Below are 18,391 nucleotides of genomic sequence, written 5' to 3'. Positions count from 1 at the left end.
TTTTGGGCAAAGGAATAGACCGGTCGTGGTGTAGCGAAAAACTGAAATATTGAAGTCTGCTCGACAATTTTCACTGAAACTAAACCATGTTATCGCCATCATCATATTGGAATATTAGTTCCATTGTTCGAATGATCCGAAAATGCCAAAGTTTCAGGCTTGGAACTAAACAAGAGGCAGAGGACTGACAAATCTTCACATAGGCTATCCGAATATTTTCTTTATTCACTCCAAAAAATTGCCGAATATATTAATTAGAAATCACATTTGTAGACAATATTTCTTAGAATAAAGTTATATTTATCCCCAAATATCTGTTGCTTTAGAAGTTTTAGTGGTTACTTTATCTTTAAAACCTTTCACAGATACAGGAGCCTGAAACCAAATTAACTCATCATCTATTTCATTAGATGTTGTATTGTTGAGCAATTGGACAGCCATGTTTTCGCAGCTCAATTCATCAGAAGTGCTGCCATCGTTTATACACAAATTGGACAGATTATCATACAGGGATGTATTCACACCGTTATCGAGAGTACCATCTAATAAGGGCTCAACTCCGGAAATTTCGAAGGCGGAAGCATTTCCTAGCGTTAGTTCAGTCTCGTGAACGATGCAATTGGACGAGATACTCAACGTCAATACTCTTCCACGCGAGGGATGTTTGAAATTGTACGTCAATTTCGGAAGGAACCATTCGATTTTCGCGTTTCTCGGCGCTTGTATCAACACGTATAAGTTGGTGGTTGGAAGAAGTTTCAAGTCGCCGAACAAATCGCTGGTTATGATTTTACGAAAGAAATTACGAATGCACGGTTTCATATTCAGTAATTTTCCCTCGTAAGTTCCGGGTGTAGGTAACTTGATAACATATATCTCCTTCGGATTAACGACAGTCCCGCCAAGTAGAACCAGTATTTGTTCGATTTTATGGCAACATTTAAACGCCGATTCCAAATTTCTTATGACGCTTTCAAAGTTTTCGACGAAATGACATTTACGTTTGCTATTCAGAGATACACCAGTCTTTCTACTATGAATTCGTTTTCGACTAAATTCTTCTTCATTCTGTAAGGAGAAAAAACATTTGGAATGAAAATCCTACTGGGTATATCGGATTCATTAAAAGCGTATTGTTGGAAATTTTCTAACAGGCTAACTTTTTATTACTAAAAATAAATTTGTATTTGATTTTTTTCTAATTTTTTACCTGCGACTGGAGAAGCTGTTCAAATGGTGCTGGAATTTGTTGTCTTTCGAACACGATGAATTTCAATAATTCTGTAACAATTCTGCAAGTTACTTGTGATGATAAAACACCGTCGTACTCTATTTCCCAAAATTTATGGGGAATTTTCTTCTGGAAACAGAGTGTCATTCTCCTGTATCAAACTTTGAAATTTCCGCGAATTTTGCGCCATCTGGTGAAGTCAGTGCTTACTATTGGGAGAACAACAAAAAGTAGTAAACAACGCCATTATTTCAAGTCCCATATGGTCTAGTGGTTAGGATTCCTGGCTTTCACCCAGGCGGCCCGGGTTCGATTCCCGGTGTGGGAACTTGTTTTGCCGTTCTCAATTTGATGGTAGACTAACTGTAATTTTTTTCTGTTATAATGGAAAGATCTTGGAGGATTGGTTGATTAGCATGAGGAGTATCAAGGAGTATCACGTCAAATGAAATTTGATTTCAAGTGTACCATGTATTACGTCGACCCTAAAACCTAATAATTAACCCTTCTGCGATCCAAAAAGCCGCCATTCTGTTTTGTTCCAGCAGTATTAGGGCCGTTCGATCCGATTCCGTGTTTTATTGTCTCACCTTAACTAAAGGTCGTCGAGAACTACTACTGTTGTTCCTTTTACAACTTGTCCCTGGCCTTGTCCGCGCTTGTAATTACGTCCTAATTAGCCTACTAATTAACCGCTACTGCTAGACGCTAACCAGTAGGGAAAAATGTTAGCATAAGTATGTCCCCATTTGTCGGTCTTAGCCAACAATTTTTTTCAGGAGGTATCCTGCTACACCAACAAGAAATGTCCTGACCCCAATCAATGACGTTAATGTCGACTCGACTCATTCATGCTACTACACTATACAGTTCTACTGACACTGTACAAATCGAATGACTTTTGCTTTCCTTTATTTTAAGGGTACTTTGAAGAACATCATGCATCGACAGACAAGTCTCCTGCGACGGAAGCCATTTTTAAGTGCTTTATGGATCGGAAATGTCGAATTGTTAAAAGCGTCATTTTGGGAGCGTAGAAAAGGGGGCTACGATACTAAAATCAAAGTGCCAATGAAAGAGGGCATAAAATATGGCTTGAACGATATGAAAAAGGAATTTGCTATGTTAGGCCGAGAAATGAAGGCAAAGATAGAAATGGATGTGAACATAATGATAGAACATGGTGACTATGAGTACATTTGGAAGGCTGATCGCCCTCAGGCTTTCAAAGATAAGAGTTGGATTGTATCGGCAGATAGCGACCATGGTGAAGGCCGAAGTGTTGCGAATTTCGACATGAGTAAAGAGAAAAAAGGACTCTTTCATGGCACGTTAGACACAAGACCTATCAAAGACGGAGTAATTAAGAAAGCTGGTTACTGCAATATTCGCTCGCCGAGCAATATGGTTAGCTTTCGTTTACCTTATCCGAATTTCTGTTCATTGCACGTTTGATAGGTTTAAAGAAAAACATCTTTAATTTCAGAAATCGTTTAAGAGAAAAGTACCGTATGATTGGGCCGACTACACTCATCTCGTTATCCGCTGTCGTGGCGATGGCCGACCTTACCTGTTGAATATTGCAATTGATGCTTACTTCGATGTGACGTGGAATGATTTATTTAGTTATGTACTTTTTACCCATGGCGGGCCTTATTGGCAAGTGTCTAAGGTATGCGTTCTAATTTGTTTCGTTTGCTACAGCTAGACTTCGCTCGTCAAGGAGCCAATTCCTTGGATTATTGAATGCCCATAAATAAGTAAGATTTCATTTACACCAATTCTTATGATAACAACCCATCCCTGCTCCAGCTGCCCTGGAAACCTCTCAGAGAATCTATTGGTCCCAGGTGATTCGGAGGCAATTTTAGTCTGCTGTAGAATGATATAATAAACAAAAATCCTGCATTTTTTCTCGATGATTATTTTCAGATACCATTTTCAAAATTCTTTCGCGGCAGCAAAGGAAGAATTCAGGACAAACAAGAAAAGGTCATTTTGGAACGAGTCGCTAATTTCGGAATAACAGCATCTAATCAATACAGTGGGCCGTTTCAGTTGGAGTTAGACTATGTAGCGTTGTATAGAGACATGAACCACACTGAAGAGTTTGCATATGAACAATATAAAGCGAATCCTGCTGTAGTAAATGTTTGAATGGATATTAATAACGTTTTCTATTCCCATTGCTAGGTTCAGTGAAACCTCTTTTATAATCTCGAATACAACAAATCTAGAATTGTGACCCTTATATTTCATTGCATCGATGGCAATAGATTCATGGGTGCCCTGAAGTTGGTTATAAAATGAGGTTCCGCTGTACAACGCTATCAATAAGTGAATTTCGGGGTATGCATATATCCTCCACTGCAGTCGAATCACGAAACATCTACTGCTCCAAAAATTGTATCGAAATGAAGATGTTTTACCTTAAACAGTAGAATAGTTTATTTTATATTCTTGCCAATGATATGTTTCTTGATTAACAATAAATAAATATCAGTGATAGTTAACCTTTTGTTCATTTTAATGAAGCTGATGATTGATAGATCCACAGGATCTGGAAACAACCTCTTGGATGATTAACATGAATATCATGTGTCCATCCCACGAATACTTGACTACATAATCAGTAAACCTATTATTCCACAGAGTTTGTTACAACGATACATTTCATCCCATTTCCTCGAATTAAATATTAACTTAGGATTAAGTTCAGTTATTCAAGTCAATAAGTTCAGTTATTCAAGTCAAGAGAGTGTTGAAAATATGTCTATAAAAGAATGTAAAGGTATTTTTAAAATATAAGTAGAAATGTTTTTACTCGTACACAGATCAGTGGTGTCTGCTTGCCTTGAACAATGACTTATTTCAAATAAGATATTATTATTTTGTTTTTTTTAGGAAAGATAGAATAACGGATAAAACATATTTCACCAAATGAATTTAAGATTAAGGCTCCTCGGATGTATACAGGGGCCTCAACAGAGAGATCAGCTGAGAGAAGAAAGTAAACCTAAAAGACTTGCCAATAGAAAAAGAGATTCATAAGTATTCAGAATTACATAATGAATGCAATACAGTCTTAGTTTTAGATCCATATCCCAATATGATATTACTCGATATTATGGAGGAAAATTTCAATCCCCAAAATACTGTAATATCTAGGTTCCCTAATATCTACTAGGAGTTTTAACTCATCGACACGATACGCCTATGTATCATCACAGCAGTTTGTCCACGGTTTTCCATTTGAAAAACTACGTCGAATGCGGTTCATTGAATCTGCATTCCATGTAATTATTGCCTAGACTTTTGACGTATCCGAATTTGTTGTAAAATGGCATCTTATCATCTTTACATTCGAGGGTAGTCTTGTAACAGCCTAAATGCTTGCTCAATATAGTTAGAGCATCCACCAATCTGAAATCAAGGAATTCAGTAAGAATAAATATTGGCGCGTGTACATTCAATTAAATACATCAAGAGAAAGGATGAGAACTTACAATTTACCCAATTGCATTCCTCGATGCGAGTCCAATGTAACCACGTCTTCTATACGACCCCTCTGAAAATCATTTCAAAAATTGTCACGAGGGTCGAATAAAGCTTCTTAATGCAGGTGCTATAATCGAACTAAAAAACTTGAGAATAGATAGATACATGTACGTAACTTACCACAACTGTACCTCGGATGAATTTATGTTCGATCACCAGCGTAGCACTGCCTATAATTTGTTGCAAATCGGTATCTTCAAGGACGGCGACGTAATATGTACCTGGACAAGCTTTCATGGCATGGAACTTTTCTGTTCACGAAAGAAATGCCATCATTTATTTACCACAATCTCAGATTCTGAATTATATTTTCATTGTCATTGGATATGATAACTTCAATATAGATTTGAAGATGCTTAGTTACTTACCTAAATATAAATCGCGTGTGATGTTTCCCACAACTGTGAGATGTCCAAGTAACTCAATAAAACCTTTAAGAGAAAATTTAATTCATCACAACTTGCATTAATGGTCACAAATAGCCGAATATAGATAATCTAGGCTGAAAAGCATGAATCTTCGGAAATTAACCAAATTTGTTATTACGTAAATACATAAAGCGATGACTGTGTGATCCTATATTTTTTCGAGTCAGAAGAGACACATCTCTTTTTTTAGAGATACCTTTTTCATAATCACAATTACTCAGTGGTCTCATTGTTAAAGATTCACCAGGGTTGTGTATTGAAATCACAGGATTATAGCTCGCCGAACACTCTAGTTCAAAGTTTATGTCTTGTAGAAATTTTGGGTCGAACAAGTATTCTATATCTTCAATTACAGCGACGCGATGACCATTTGTATTATTGGTGACACCATTCTCACCATCTACACATTTATCATGTTGCTGATCTTGCTACAAAATATAACCAGGTTCAAATTAAGGCATTCAATGTAGACACGTTGAATTTAGTGGTCTTGTTGGGCTAACAGGGGCTCGTATCAGAGTTGTAGGTAATGTAAAAATGATAATCTGTTAATCCAATGTCTATAGTTGGATTAACAGATTATCGTTTTTACATTACCTACAACTCTGATACGAGCCCCTGTGGGTGGGTAGGTGGGCTGATGATGTATCAATTTCGAAGACGAAGTATTCAATTCGGTAAAAGCCGCAGCCATCAAAAAACTAAAATCGAAAGTCATTTATTTAATTTACGTGTTCTTCATGACGACAGAGAACGTGTGATTGTTCGTTGATTGGTGTTTGTTGTTGTTTGAAGATTTGTTTAAAATACAATTAGCATTGGGGTTTTTACCTGCATTTGTTTGTCAGGACAGTGTCATAGGATTTGGTAAAAGTTTAAAAGCCTTTTCACCCAACACCAAAATCGAGAAAATTGCGAAATGAAAACGGAAACAGCTGCCATGTTGGCAGTTGTCCCTAATATTCGGCGGAGGATTATGGTCTAGGACTCGGACAAGTTCGAATTCAAATTCAATTTATTCATCGAACACCGCGTATGCATTTTATTATCAATATGAAAATCCTATTAAAGGTTAAACAAATTCCGCTGAAGCCGTCGTACTGACTAACCGGTTCAAGCTCTACGCCATTTTGATTTATTTTTCACCGACAGGCACCCGGTAGTGCGAAACTTCCATCCCGATCGACTTGGTGGCCGTGCGGTTTTGGGACCGGCCGACTGATGCTTGAAACAAGATACATCTGACTATCCTTAAAACTTATTGTCTCGCTTTTCATGATCGATACTGGATGTGTTCATAATTAACTTCCCGAATTACATTCAGGTAAACATGAATTTGACAACAAAAAAAATAATAAAAATAGATTGATAAAGACTTTTCGATGTATATAGGAATTTGAATGGGTTTCACCCCGGAAAACATGTTTTAACTAAACATTGGTTAATTCAATCGCAATCGTTAATCCGAATCGATCATGGCATCAAACCAGACCTTATTTTATAGGGATCCTACTGGTGCGATTTTAGTCGGTTATCCTGGACCAATATTTAGACAGATCCATACGATCGCCGTGGCAAGCCTCAGCATCAGCGTTGTGATTAGCGTTACCGTAATTACATTCATTTTGTTGGAAAAGCCGAGATTTAATTTTCGCAAGAAGCAACAAGTAGATCGCTTCGTTGTATATCTGCAAGCGTGCGATCTTATGTTCAATGTCAGCCACTTGATCGACCATATCTACATATTCGTGATGAAATCGCACCCTCCGGACAGTCTTTGCATAACGTTCGCCTTCTTTCTGCAACAGTTTCTGGTCGCAACGCCGTTAATGACGATGTCCATCGCGTTCAACACGTTTCTGATGGTCGTTATGGATAAGAAGATTAGTTTCGGCGCGTACGACTGGCGACTGTGGCTCGTACCGATGGTCATACCATTCATAACTGGTATTACCGGAGTTGCGATCCCGTATTTTGGCCCAAGTGGAGCCTGGTACGTGTTTTTGCCGATGTATTTTTGAAATATCAATTCAATATAAGCATTAGTTTAGAATAATCATATCGAAATTACAAAAGAAAGTATGACTGAACTGGTTTGAAGGTTTTGCTTGATTTCCACAGGGCTTGTATTTGAAGTTTGGGAATGCACGAATAGTAGCTTAGATCCTACAGCATCTCAAGTATTCTGGGGATACAGGATGATATAAGCTACTATTCGTTCACCCCCAAACTTCAAATACGAGCCCCGCGCTGTGTTAATTTCCAAGTATTGAAAAGTATTATCTGATGACGAAAATGTTTTGAACATACATGTATATATTTTCAGGTGTTTTATCGACAGCCGCGTAAAATGGAAGGAAGCCTTGAACATGGTGCACTCGATTATCATGGTGCTCGTGTTTTTTATCAACGGCATCTTGTACGCGATGGCTTGGTGGCGCATCAAGCTCGTCGCTAAGCGCTTACAGACGTATAAGACCAGCGACAGCATCAACCGACAACGAAAACTTTACCTTGCCGCGTATTCGATGACCGTTTTCGTGTCGGCGTACGTTCTGCAATATTCCACTTTGGTGATGTACTCGATTTGGGCGTTAGTTTCTGTTCCGAGCGTCCCGCTCATAATGGCGACGGTGTTTTTCACCAACATGGGCGGGTTTTTCAACTTCTCCGCGTATACCGTATTCAGGAGATACACGACGAGGTCGGGTACGAAAAAAGATGAAAGTAGCAGTACCAACGAAACTCCATCAACCAAGAGTTCGGGCGTAGGCCACACATCCAGCTCAGTCTAATGCGAGGTTTTGTACTTTCAAGCATGCACGTGAATACGACACTTCCGTGATATGCGTATTTCGTTAAAAATACATGTATACTACATTTTGACTTAAATCAAGATGAGGTTGATAAGAGTATTTACACTGAAACAGTATAACTAAGATTATTATTAGCATTAACTTGGATTATTCATAAAATATAACAATATGAAACCCTAATGGTCACATTGTATATACATTCATTGTGAGATGTCATAATCAGTAATCAAATCGTTTTATTCAAAATAAATCGGGTACATTTACATAGCACTATTGTTTGGAAATCCTATGATACACACATGTTTATTGTAATGCGTACGTTGAAAAATAAACATTATACCGTACTATCAATTGATGTCGTATCTATTCATATTCTTATTTACAATGGTAACTTCAGCGGTACCCGTTCAAATCGAACTTGTAGTCAATGCACATGTTCCTTCAATGTTTCTTGTATATTGTTCCTCTGTCTAGTAATTTGAATATAAAGTGTATCTTGTCATGATAAAGATCCCACATAATGCGACGATGTATCCGAATCGGCGGAATTATTTTGCGCCGAGCATTTGCCGCAACATAAATACCGCTGCATCTCCTTGCGAATCTTTTGGTCGGTGATGAAAAATATCAACCAATTCATGCCGAAATAGAGACCCATTACCCACGACGTGATTCGAGGAATGAACGTGCTGACGTGGATGAAGGCAGATACGACCATCGTTATTCCGAACGGCATCGTGAAACAGACGAAACAAGCGTAAACAAATACCATCGTGCAGACGACACGATATCTTTTATCGCGCATCATATCCTTAAGAAATCCAAAATATTTCCCGTTATAATTACTCGTGGGTCTACTACGTCTGATTTGCGACAGTCGACGAGTCGATTCCTTTGAGTGGATCTTTACGGTAATCAAACCATACAACGGCCCGATGAGAAGCATTGGAAGAAAGATCGTCAAAATTATCATCGCCAGGCCGCAGTGCTTTCGTATCGCGTCATCGTGACAAACACCGTACGAGCAGATAGCTCGAGTCTCGTTGCGTCTTATCGGTACGATCAGACAATGCCAATCGGTACCGATTTCAGCCGGTATGTAAATAACCATCGGCATTATCCACAAAACTACGGAAGCGAATATGATGCTGCAATTCGAAATGACCACTGTCGGATAGGTGATCTTGATGTATTGATGAACGGCGATAGCGGCTACGTTGATCGTTGATACTGAACCGGGTATCATCGCCAGTAACATCAGTGTCCGACAACTCGTCAAGTTCGTCAAATTCAAAAGTTCTAGCGTTGAATGGACGTTGCTCAATAACATCGTTAGGAAATTTGCAAATAACAAGTTCGCAACGAATTTATAATGACCACGTCGCAGCATCGGTCGTTTCGAACGCACCAAAATGAGAAACAAAAACAAATTTACAAGAACGCTGAACAGCCAAAACAACACAGTAACGGACACGCGACCCACAAAAAAAGAATCCATAGCTGACGCCGCCATGTGCTTATTTTCTGGATTCACAGGTCTAAGTACACTGTCCCATGCAGTTTGGTGACTGTTTTAAACTATGTATGTCATGCTACGTATGTATAACATCCGGCTCCAGCCCTCCGATAAAATGTTTACACACTGTTCAGAAATCCATCGTAAAGCATTTGAATAATTGTTAAATTATGAAAATTTGCTTGTTTATACAAGAATTATGAGTTGGATGTGTACGATAAAGGTACCATCATATGAAAATTGACTCATTTCGTCGTCAGGAAGGTTTACGTGACCTACTGCAAGTGCAGCCCATTCATAATGAGAAACATGAACAGTTTGGGTCATTAAAACATCACCAAGATTGGGATATTTGCTTGGGAAATTACGAGCCTAGCGCCAGGCCGCACGGCGGAGCCCGCAAACTCGATCCATCGACGGGCAGCTCCGCCTATTTGGAACTTTACACCTACGCCTGACCCCCAGGGGAAGGTGTCGTGCGTCATCATAAAAAATGTTGCTTAGTAACCCCGGCTTGTCAACAACGGTTTGTTTACATTCGTGTTGCCATTCTTCGCTTGCTTTTCGAAGTGTGCAGTTATACTACTAAACGCTCCTGAAATATTTCGAAGACGCTTCATATTTTCATTCAAAATGCCTTTTAAAAAGAATAAGAAGGTGGTTTGTGGTGATGAGAAAACAAAGAAAGAGACTTCAGCACTTGAGGTCTCAATATGTGAGGTAAAAATATATTGAGTCGAAACAAGCAATTTATTAACCCAATGCTTTCGCCGGCTTGGCCTTGGCTTGGCTTGAAATCGGTCATGACGATGAAGTTCATATTTTTAAAATTTCCCAAAAATCCTTAAGAAAGGCGACAAAGTCCTACCCGATTCCTGCTTCTGGCGACTTTCTCGTCGTCCATCGGCATCAACAATTCCCGCTTCAATTTTGGAAAAGTTTTTAGTTCAGAACCTTGCCAGTCAGTCAGTGGTATCGCTATCACGACCCCTCTGCTGCGCTGCGTGTGTGTGGTGTGCACAGAGTCAGAAGACGAAGAGGTGATGCGGGAGGGCCGGCCGGAGATACTTCAAACATTTACAACCATCGAAGAAACACTATTCCGTGTTGTAACGATGATATAGTAGAGAATCCCACACTGATAAAACGAAAGATGAAGTCCGAAAAAATGTTTCCTATAGGCCTATAGCTGATGTGTTTTTATTCATTCGACGTTTCGACTATAACCTAATAGTCATCTTCAGGAGTCCCTCCCTGATTATTAGGAAACATTTTTTGGACTTCATCGTTCGTCAATCTTAATTCAATCTCAAACCGATTCAGGCGTTAATCATTTTTTTTAACTCGAGCCTGAAAGTTTGTGAAAAAACTTTTCAGTTTTTTCATTCAAAAATTTCCTATGCCATCGACGCTGTACACGTGTGTACATATTACATGCCGGTTTGAGCTATAAAAAAAAAACCAATAAATGTATTTTCTTGCAATTTTTCAGCGGAATATTGGCGATGAAGGTGTTAATAAGACCAAGTTGAATAAGGATAGGTTCACTAATCCTTTTGGTAAGTTTTTCTGAATGAAATTAAATAAACTGATAGCCATGTATGAGTTCTCTTAATTCTTGAAAATTGTAGGGCCTACTACATATTTTTCCAATGTAATTTCCTGTCTTTTCATGAAAGGTCGTTTCGTACGGAAGCCCCTAGGTGACATATGAGATAATTTTTTTCATAATTTCGACTTATTAAGTCGAATTTCGACGTAATAAGTCGAATTTCGACATAATAAGTCGAATTTTGACATAATAAGTCGAATTTCGTGTTAATTAAGTCGAAATTCGACATGAAAATAAAACTCGAAATTCGACTTTATTAACTCGAAATTCGACTTAATTAACACGAAATTCGACTTATTATGTCGAATTTCGACTTACTAAGTCGAAATTCGACTTAATTAACACGAAATTCGACTTATTATGTCGAAATTCGACTTATTATGTCGAAATTCGACTTATTAAGTCGAAATTCGACTTAATAAGTCGAAATTGTGAAAAAATTTTCTCGTATGTCACCTAGGGGCTTCCGGAGAACTGCGTTAAAATGTGTCAGGAATTTAATCATAACATATATTTTTGTTTCCCTTTTTAAAAACCCTTACACTTTTCTTGATCTGTAAAGTTCGAGTTAGTCAGGGGACATTTTCTAGGTGCGGATAATGGCTTCGGATTTTAGATAGAGGGTTTATCTTTCAATAGGTGTTGAAACCTATTTCATAAACCTAGGAATAAATTTGTATCGCTTGCAGGTAAGCCCATGTGTCTGTAGTGTGTGTGTTCGACTAATCAATTTGATACCAGTCTGCGGCTGGTGCTTCTAATACTAACAAACTAACGTTTTTAGGTGTAAGATTAATAAGCTAATGTGGCCCTTAAACTAAGCAGTCTACGCTATAGCCTTTTCACTCGTGTTCAGGACTGAAAAAAGATGATGATAGAATAAACTCTCGTTTCGTTTGTGGGGCTGCAACTGATCTCCCCAAAGCCTCTGCATGGGACTATAGGCGCTCTTGGCATGGGACTAGGGGCCCTGTGCTCTTCTTTTCAACGTTTATTTGCTGCATGTTTTCGATATCCCGTCATGTCTGGAGCCCCGGGAGGTGACGTGGTGAGAAATGTATTAATTTTTTTTAAAATAGAAAAAAGAAATAATCATTTCATTTGAACGAAATAGATTTCGTGGCCAAAAATCCCACGAAAAAAAAATATAGGGGTCTAATCATTTTTCACCCACAGTTGTTTAGTTGTAAAAAGAAACAATATATTCTACGCCCTATTTCCATGTCACACATTCTCGTTAAAAATCGAGGAAAAAATAATTTCGTTCGAATGAAAAACATTTCGTACCCACCAAAAAATATATATTTTATTTTTCACTGTCACCTCCATATACTCATAGGGCCTATATGACAAAATTAATTATAATTGTCATATCATAAAAAAAGACTTGCAAGGTGCCCTTAAGTTGGCCAAAACCAAAAATCACTTTGCAGGAGTATAAATAGGTACTATACAGGTATACGTAATGCAAACACGCTTTTTAGAAATACGTGTACATCGATATCGAGAGGGAAAGGCCCTGTCTAATACACCATATACGCGGTAAATTATTGTTTATCGTTTAAATCGCTGCCGAAGCAGAATAGCTTATTCAACAAAATCGATCGCTATAAAATAAAGCTTAAAATAAACGCTGGCGTTTCTATGAAATGAGAATTACCTGTTCATTCTAGATAACCCGGATGATCCAATGCGGGCGCAGGGTTTCGACTATAATCACATTGTTGACTTGAAATTATTTGAATTCATGAAGTTATAAGCTCTTTTAACAAAATACCATGCAAATTTAGCATTTTGAAAAAGGATACAATTAAATCTAATAACATGATAGGGCCTACGCAATTATGTTGCTTCCTGTTTTGCATTTCATCTCTTAAGCACTAAAATCTGACAGTATCAAATGTATATTTTTGGTTTACACTTTTTAATTTTAGAAATTTTCACTAACTTGATTTACAAACGAGTCAAATAAATACGAAATCAACGTAGAGCCCGTGTTTTGCAGTGAAAAGTGCATACGAAATACAGGCGTATGCATATAGTCACTTCATAAACATCACTTCAATGATTATGGATCTGAACTTTGAATTCTCAGATGAAAAATATAAACTCACTGGAGAAAAGAATTTAAATTTGTCTTATCCAGGCAGGACTTGAATCTGCGAGAAAAACTATTTTCAGCGAGAAATGTGCACAGTAAATTCCACCTTTTTTTCTTTTCCTCGGACGCAACCATTTTAGCTAGCGAGCGTTAGATTGCCCGCAGACGCTATCAAAATAGCTCAAGTCGAATATTTTGCTTAACATTTTGCATAATTTTCTAATTCCAGGGAAGAAATCTCGAAAAGATAAGTCAACCGTTAAAGTCACCCAGTCCGAATCGTGCGTGCAACAATGCGGCGATTTGAATAATAATGATTGGGAACAGCCAACTGCGTGTACCAATCAGGCGGCTGGTGATTATAAAGTTCCCGAAATTCCGGTGACGAAATTTCAAAAGGTCTTCAAGCCCCTCATCGACTTTACCCGACACTGGAAGTTGGAAGATGGCCAGTGGGTAGAACACATCGATAAAGCGCCCGAGCCAAAAAAGAAATGCGTCGATCGCGATATCGCGTTCTTGAAAACGAGCAAAAAATTCAAATCCGGCGCGATGAAAATGTGCCGTGCGATGATACCTAAAAAGATTCGCCAATCAGTCGATCTAAGCGAGCTTATAAAAGATGGTCATAAGGATCTCGAAATAACGACGAATAAAGCTGGTCGCTGCGTAGAATTGCAAAGCGATAAATACGGCATTGCCTTGAAAGCGATTTACAAGGGAAAACCAGCCAGCGTCGTGTTGTATAAGCAGGAAAATCGACACGTTTCGGAAATGTTCAAAACTGCCGCCGTGCTGTCGACGTTGCAGAAAACGAAATTAGTACCGAAACTTTACGGGCTGTTTCCGATAATGCCCTCGGCGGTCTACTGTGACTGGGCGTTAGTGGTTGAAAACGTGCGCGAAGAAGGCAAGCGTCGTCTCTTAGACCTTCTCAGAGAAGATGCGGCCGCTGTAAATGACGAAAGACCGACTAAATACGGCGTACAAGTCTGGAACGAGCTGATCGATTCGATCGCGAACGCGATGACGATAATTCACGATAAGGGCATCGTTTTCGAATATATCGGCTTGCGAAATATTTTCGTTCACGAAGAAGACGGAAAACTCGTGCCGACCTATGCGAATTTCTGCGATTCTCCGATTGAATATCGGGCTCCCGAGCTGCACGAAGTTCGCGAGTTGTACAGAGCCGGCGAAAAATCGGACGTATTTCTCTTGGGAACGCTCATCAAGGCTTTGAAGAGTTACGTGCGCGATATCGATTTAGAATTGAAATACGTGGCGATGGCGTGCACGTTGGATGATCCGCTGTTTCGTCCGCCCTTCAACGCGGTTGCAGATGTCATTCACGAAATTGCCGAATACAGGAAGAAATGTCCGCGTGGCGAGGTGCTTACAACCGAATTGTAGACAACTTCGAAAAACGGAATTTTGTAAATAGCGCATTAGAACTTAAACGACATATCTCAATTTGCTCTGAACAATCCATTTTCGGGACCCTGTTTCTTGCTTATTAGTGAGGAAATAGGGGCCCTGGAACTATGATAATTTCATAGTAACTCCAAGCTAGATTACTCATTGATATCTTTAAAACAGAGCATATATTAGAATAATATCTGTACTTTAGTTGGTAAAACAATGAGGAATCTAACCTTGGAACTATCCTATCTGATTGCGAGTGAAGTATATACTGTATAAACCTCACTCGCAGTCGTAGGTCAATCCAAACCAGTACCCAAATAGCCAATAGGCATTGGATTTACCTAGTCAGATTCTCTATCACTCTCTTTAAAAAAAAAAAACAAACAACTTAATTGTTCATTGGATTAGCGACCGAGTGCGGAGAATCTGGCTACAGTAAATCATAACCTAATCCTTATATCATTGCTCAATTATTCATACAACATTAAAGTTTTCCAGATCCACAATTACGACAAGTCTTATTAAAGACTTAGCCTTTATGAATTTTTGACATTCATATTATCCAAAGCACTATCAATGCAATGATATCTGTATTAGACTATCAAAACGAAATACGGACCTGTTGGAGTCAAACATCTCGATACTCAATAATATTTACCTACATTTTTTAAGATTTTATGCAATTTCATGGTGCTATTGCAAAAATGCTGCTAGTCATATTTACTTGTTCTAACCATTAAGAGTTGCCAATTGATTCGAACCCATGTTCAAAACAGATAGTGTGACAGGCAGCCCCACCCAACATATTTCATATAAATGGCAGGATTTGAGGTATGATGAAAATAAAGCATATTTTGTGCAAATACTGTTAGGTAAACCAAACATGATAACTCATTTACCAGTCATCTAGAAAAAAAAACACCGTAAATCGATTATGTGTGTAGGTTTGTCTTAGAGTGCTTTGAGAAATTGTTAGAACTTGTTTCGGTCTTCTTAGGGCAGAGATAGAAATTCTATTAGATTTCGTGTATGATAAGTGTAGGTCTTACTTAGAGCGATACAAAAACTGATGAGAAATTGTGTAGGGGTGTTAGTTCTTTCTTAGGTCAGAGAGAAAGATTATTTGAATGTGTCGATCTTTATGTACGTAGGTATATCATCTTAGAGGGTCGGAGAGATTTATTTAGTTACTTAGAAAGTAGTAAGACATATTATTAAGATTTGCGTGTGTATAGGCCTAGGTCTTCATCAGGAGTGAAAGAATGAGATGGATGTCATACAAGACTTTGCTAACGTGGGTCTTATTAGAGTAGTAAGAGCAATGTGAATTGTGTATGGGTGTCAGATCTTTCTTAGGACAGTGAGATGATTAGAATACCCCGTATACATGTATGTCTTTCGTTACGTACATAGGTATATCTTAGATTTATCAAAATGTGTGTAGGTTCTTAGATCTTAGAGTAGAAAGAGAAATTATGAAAATCTATGTAGGTATTTATTAGGAAAGAGAAATAAGGTGAGATAGATAGGTATTACAACAATTTATGTAGGTGCTTAGGTCTTCGAGTAGTAAAGAAGAATTATTTGAATTTGAGTAAGAAAAAGAGAGACTATTTGGTAGAATTGTGTAGGTATTTCTTATAGAGAGAGAGAGGGGAGAGGAGTTTTCAGAATTAGAGTAGGTCTTTCATAGGATGGAGGGAGATATTACGATAAAGGTGGAATATTAAATGCAGGAATAACGACTATGAAAGCATATTGAAAAACTCGGTAGTTTTAATAAAACTACCGATTTTTTCAATGCTTTCGATTGATTTTGTTATACGAACGCGAAATATGCTACATTTTCTTATACCTATAGAATCCTGCCACAAATAATTATTTCAATATTCGATTTTAAAGGGTTTGGCCAATGTCACGCAATTGGCGGCCATCTTAGTGTCATCAGTCCTCATTTGTCGACGGAAAGTTTTTTGAGGAAAATATAGGTTTTAACTTATATTCTTGATATTTGATAATTCTTAGCACTGTCATAGGATATATCTCCTCATGGAATTGGGATTATCCAGTTTTTTTCGTATTCACCACCAGGAGTTGAATATTAAATTACCTCGATATATGTAATTTGTCTTTTTATATTGGTGCCTATGCATATTTTGTTACCACAATCAATTTCATGGTTAAATCTCATGACATTTTCTATGATTGTGGTGACTTTCAGTCACAGTTATTGGTTTTGTATATGGTAACCAGGGGGCCTTGAATAGTACAAAAACTTAGTATTTCCATCTGTATACTGACGTATTTTGTTACTGCATTCAATTATTGAATCGCAGCTCGTGACATGATTGTGGCAGTATGTTCAGCATTGAATGTTGAAATTTTCAGACTGTCGAACATTTCAAACCTCTTCGCCATCATGATGCCCTGGACCCTGAAGTTTTTATATACCCGAAACAATTGGCAACTTAGTACAGTGTACAACCATATTGTATACAGATTATATGTTATTTACCAAAATTATGTAATCTATATAGTTTTATAAACTAATTTCAATGAATGTACAACAACATCGATATACTTTTTAAACATGTACCATGATAGTTATATCTTTAAAAGTTACATATCATTAATTATTTTGATAGACGAAATATGCAATATACTGGCTCGTAAATTTTATAATGTGTGGCTCCAACAGGTACCCTTTAAATTTGAAATCCCACTAGTACGGAAGTGTCCGGGATACACATTTGAATGCAAATCAGAATGAATCTCAAAATGCATTAGTTAGATGTAGAAAACAGTCAAGGTTTATTCTTAGTTTTGAAACTCCAGACGCTTCCGTGCAGGAAACTGCCACTGTGTGCTTCAAATATAGTACAAAATATCGAATCTTGTGATGAAATATAATTCAAATGTTTCTGTAAACGTAAACGAAACATTATTGAAGTCTATATTTACGTTAAAGACAAATATCAAATCTTGTCATGTAAAATTTAAGTATTTCTGTTCCATAAGTGGTGTAACAGTCAATCTAGTCATGAATACATGTAAATGATGAGTTTTAGTCATAAACAAATGATGAGTTATCTATTGTTTACCGTCCAGTCTATCTGATGAAGTAAATCATGAAGACTATAATGTTGCATTGTCTACTTGACCATTTCAAATCTAGTCAATATAGAATAAAAATCAGACAACATGAGGAATCTGATGTTTTTGTTTTTAAATGAAGTGTCTAATCTGGAGAGGAAATACAAACAATTCTATTGTCTACTTTGAATTCGGATTATATCTTGCAATGGAATGGAATTAAGTTCAAACAATTAGATGAAAATCCACTATGTACAGATTCAAAAGTTTCAAATCTGTATATTGTGGATTTTTATCTTATCATCTGTTCTCCACGTTTATTGGTGGCTATTCTACCATAAATTCAAACAATAGTGAAAAATCTGGGTTTACTAACTGGAATCTCGGATGACATGGTAATTTCTATTAAACAAACGCACAACTAACAATTCATTTAATTTCAGGTAGAAGAATCTGGAGAGTTTTTAAGATTGTCTTAAAAGTGGACTGATACTTTTTATAAGTCTGTTGGTACTCTACATGCAAAATACAATCATTGATCTACATACAAATCGATATATACTTGAACATAAAACTCTCAAATTCTAAACACATGTGGGTTAAATATTTGA

General features: G+C 37.6%; 4 protein-coding genes and 1 non-coding gene across 5 annotated transcripts; 3 read left to right on the top strand and 2 right to left on the bottom strand.

The window, feature by feature from the left end:
- Positions 1 to 236: 236 nt before the first annotated feature.
- On the bottom strand, positions 237 to 1,773 carry LOC141906770 (MAD2L1-binding protein-like). Its single transcript, XM_074796136.1, has 3 exons — positions 1,700 to 1,773; positions 1,211 to 1,440; positions 237 to 1,068 (listed from the first exon to the last, which is right to left on the bottom strand). The coding sequence occupies exons 2-3, from the start codon at positions 1,376 to 1,378 to the stop codon at positions 301 to 303; spliced, it is 936 nt and encodes a 311-aa protein (XP_074652237.1). The 5' UTR covers positions 1,379 to 1,440; positions 1,700 to 1,773; the 3' UTR covers positions 237 to 300.
- Trnae-uuc (transfer RNA glutamic acid (anticodon UUC)) lies at positions 1,488 to 1,559 on the top strand. The gene has a single exon. It is a non-coding gene; the product is annotated as a tRNA-Glu (tRNA).
- Positions 1,519 to 3,388, top strand: LOC141906781 (complex I intermediate-associated protein 30, mitochondrial-like). Its single transcript, XM_074796145.1, has 4 exons — positions 1,519 to 1,585; positions 2,153 to 2,638; positions 2,718 to 2,903; positions 3,164 to 3,388. The coding sequence occupies exons 1-4, from the start codon at positions 1,583 to 1,585 to the stop codon at positions 3,386 to 3,388; spliced, it is 900 nt and encodes a 299-aa protein (XP_074652246.1). The 5' UTR covers positions 1,519 to 1,582.
- Positions 3,389 to 3,690: 302 nt separating this feature from the next.
- Positions 3,691 to 6,178, bottom strand: LOC141906790 (glucosamine 6-phosphate N-acetyltransferase-like). Its single transcript, XM_074796160.1, has 6 exons — positions 6,049 to 6,178; positions 5,414 to 5,645; positions 5,158 to 5,220; positions 4,910 to 5,040; positions 4,738 to 4,799; positions 3,691 to 4,654 (listed from the first exon to the last, which is right to left on the bottom strand). The coding sequence occupies exons 1-6, from the start codon at positions 6,052 to 6,054 to the stop codon at positions 4,492 to 4,494; spliced, it is 657 nt and encodes a 218-aa protein (XP_074652261.1). The 5' UTR covers positions 6,055 to 6,178; the 3' UTR covers positions 3,691 to 4,491.
- A 340-nt stretch (positions 6,179 to 6,518) lies between these two features.
- On the top strand, positions 6,519 to 8,332 carry LOC141906083 (uncharacterized). The gene is made up of 3 exons (XM_074795277.1): positions 6,519 to 6,541; positions 7,026 to 7,210; positions 7,544 to 8,332. Exons 2-3 carry the CDS (start codon positions 7,047 to 7,049, stop codon positions 8,010 to 8,012), a joined length of 633 nt encoding a protein of 210 aa, XP_074651378.1. The 5' UTR covers positions 6,519 to 6,541; positions 7,026 to 7,046; the 3' UTR covers positions 8,013 to 8,332.
- The last annotated feature ends 10,059 nt before the right edge of the window (positions 8,333 to 18,391 follow it).

Source organism: Tubulanus polymorphus, chromosome 1, assembly GCF_964204645.1.
Source record: "Tubulanus polymorphus chromosome 1, tnTubPoly1.2, whole genome shotgun sequence".
In the NCBI taxonomy this organism is placed as follows: Eukaryota; Metazoa; Nemertea; class Palaeonemertea; order Tubulaniformes; family Tubulanidae; genus Tubulanus; species Tubulanus polymorphus.
Note: the sequence above shows the minus strand (reverse complement) of the source record. Positions and strands in the feature narration are given on the sequence as shown.

What these genes read in the sequence shown, in the direction of transcription:
- LOC141906781 (XM_074796145.1), top strand. An exon ending in TTCGCTCGCCGAGCAATATG is followed by an intron (nt 2,639 to 2,717) that starts GTTAGCTTTCGT and finishes CTTTAATTTCAG; the next exon opens with AAATCGTTTAAGAGAAAAGT. An exon ending in CTTATTGGCAAGTGTCTAAG is followed by an intron (nt 2,904 to 3,163) that starts GTATGCGTTCTA and finishes GATTATTTTCAG; the next exon opens with ATACCATTTTCAAAATTCTT.
- LOC141906083 (XM_074795277.1), top strand. Translation starts at nt 7,047, where the DNA reads ATGACGATGTCCATCGCGTTCAACACGTTTCTGATGGTCGTTATGGAT. An exon ending in TTTGGCCCAAGTGGAGCCTG is followed by an intron (nt 7,211 to 7,543) that starts GTACGTGTTTTT and finishes ATATATTTTCAG; the next exon opens with GTGTTTTATCGACAGCCGCG.
- LOC141906770 (XM_074796136.1), bottom strand. Translation starts at nt 1,378, where the DNA reads ATGACACTCTGTTTCCAGAAGAAAATTCCCCATAAATTTTGGGAAATA. An exon ending in AACAGCTTCTCCAGTCGCAG is followed by an intron (nt 1,069 to 1,210) that starts GTAAAAAATTAG and finishes TTCTCCTTACAG; the next exon opens with AATGAAGAAGAATTTAGTCG.
- LOC141906790 (XM_074796160.1), bottom strand. An exon ending in TAATTGTGATTATGAAAAAG is followed by an intron (nt 5,221 to 5,413) that starts GTATCTCTAAAA and finishes TTTCTCTTAAAG; the next exon opens with GTTTTATTGAGTTACTTGGA. An exon ending in CACACGCGATTTATATTTAG is followed by an intron (nt 5,041 to 5,157) that starts GTAAGTAACTAA and finishes TTTCGTGAACAG; the next exon opens with AAAAGTTCCATGCCATGAAA.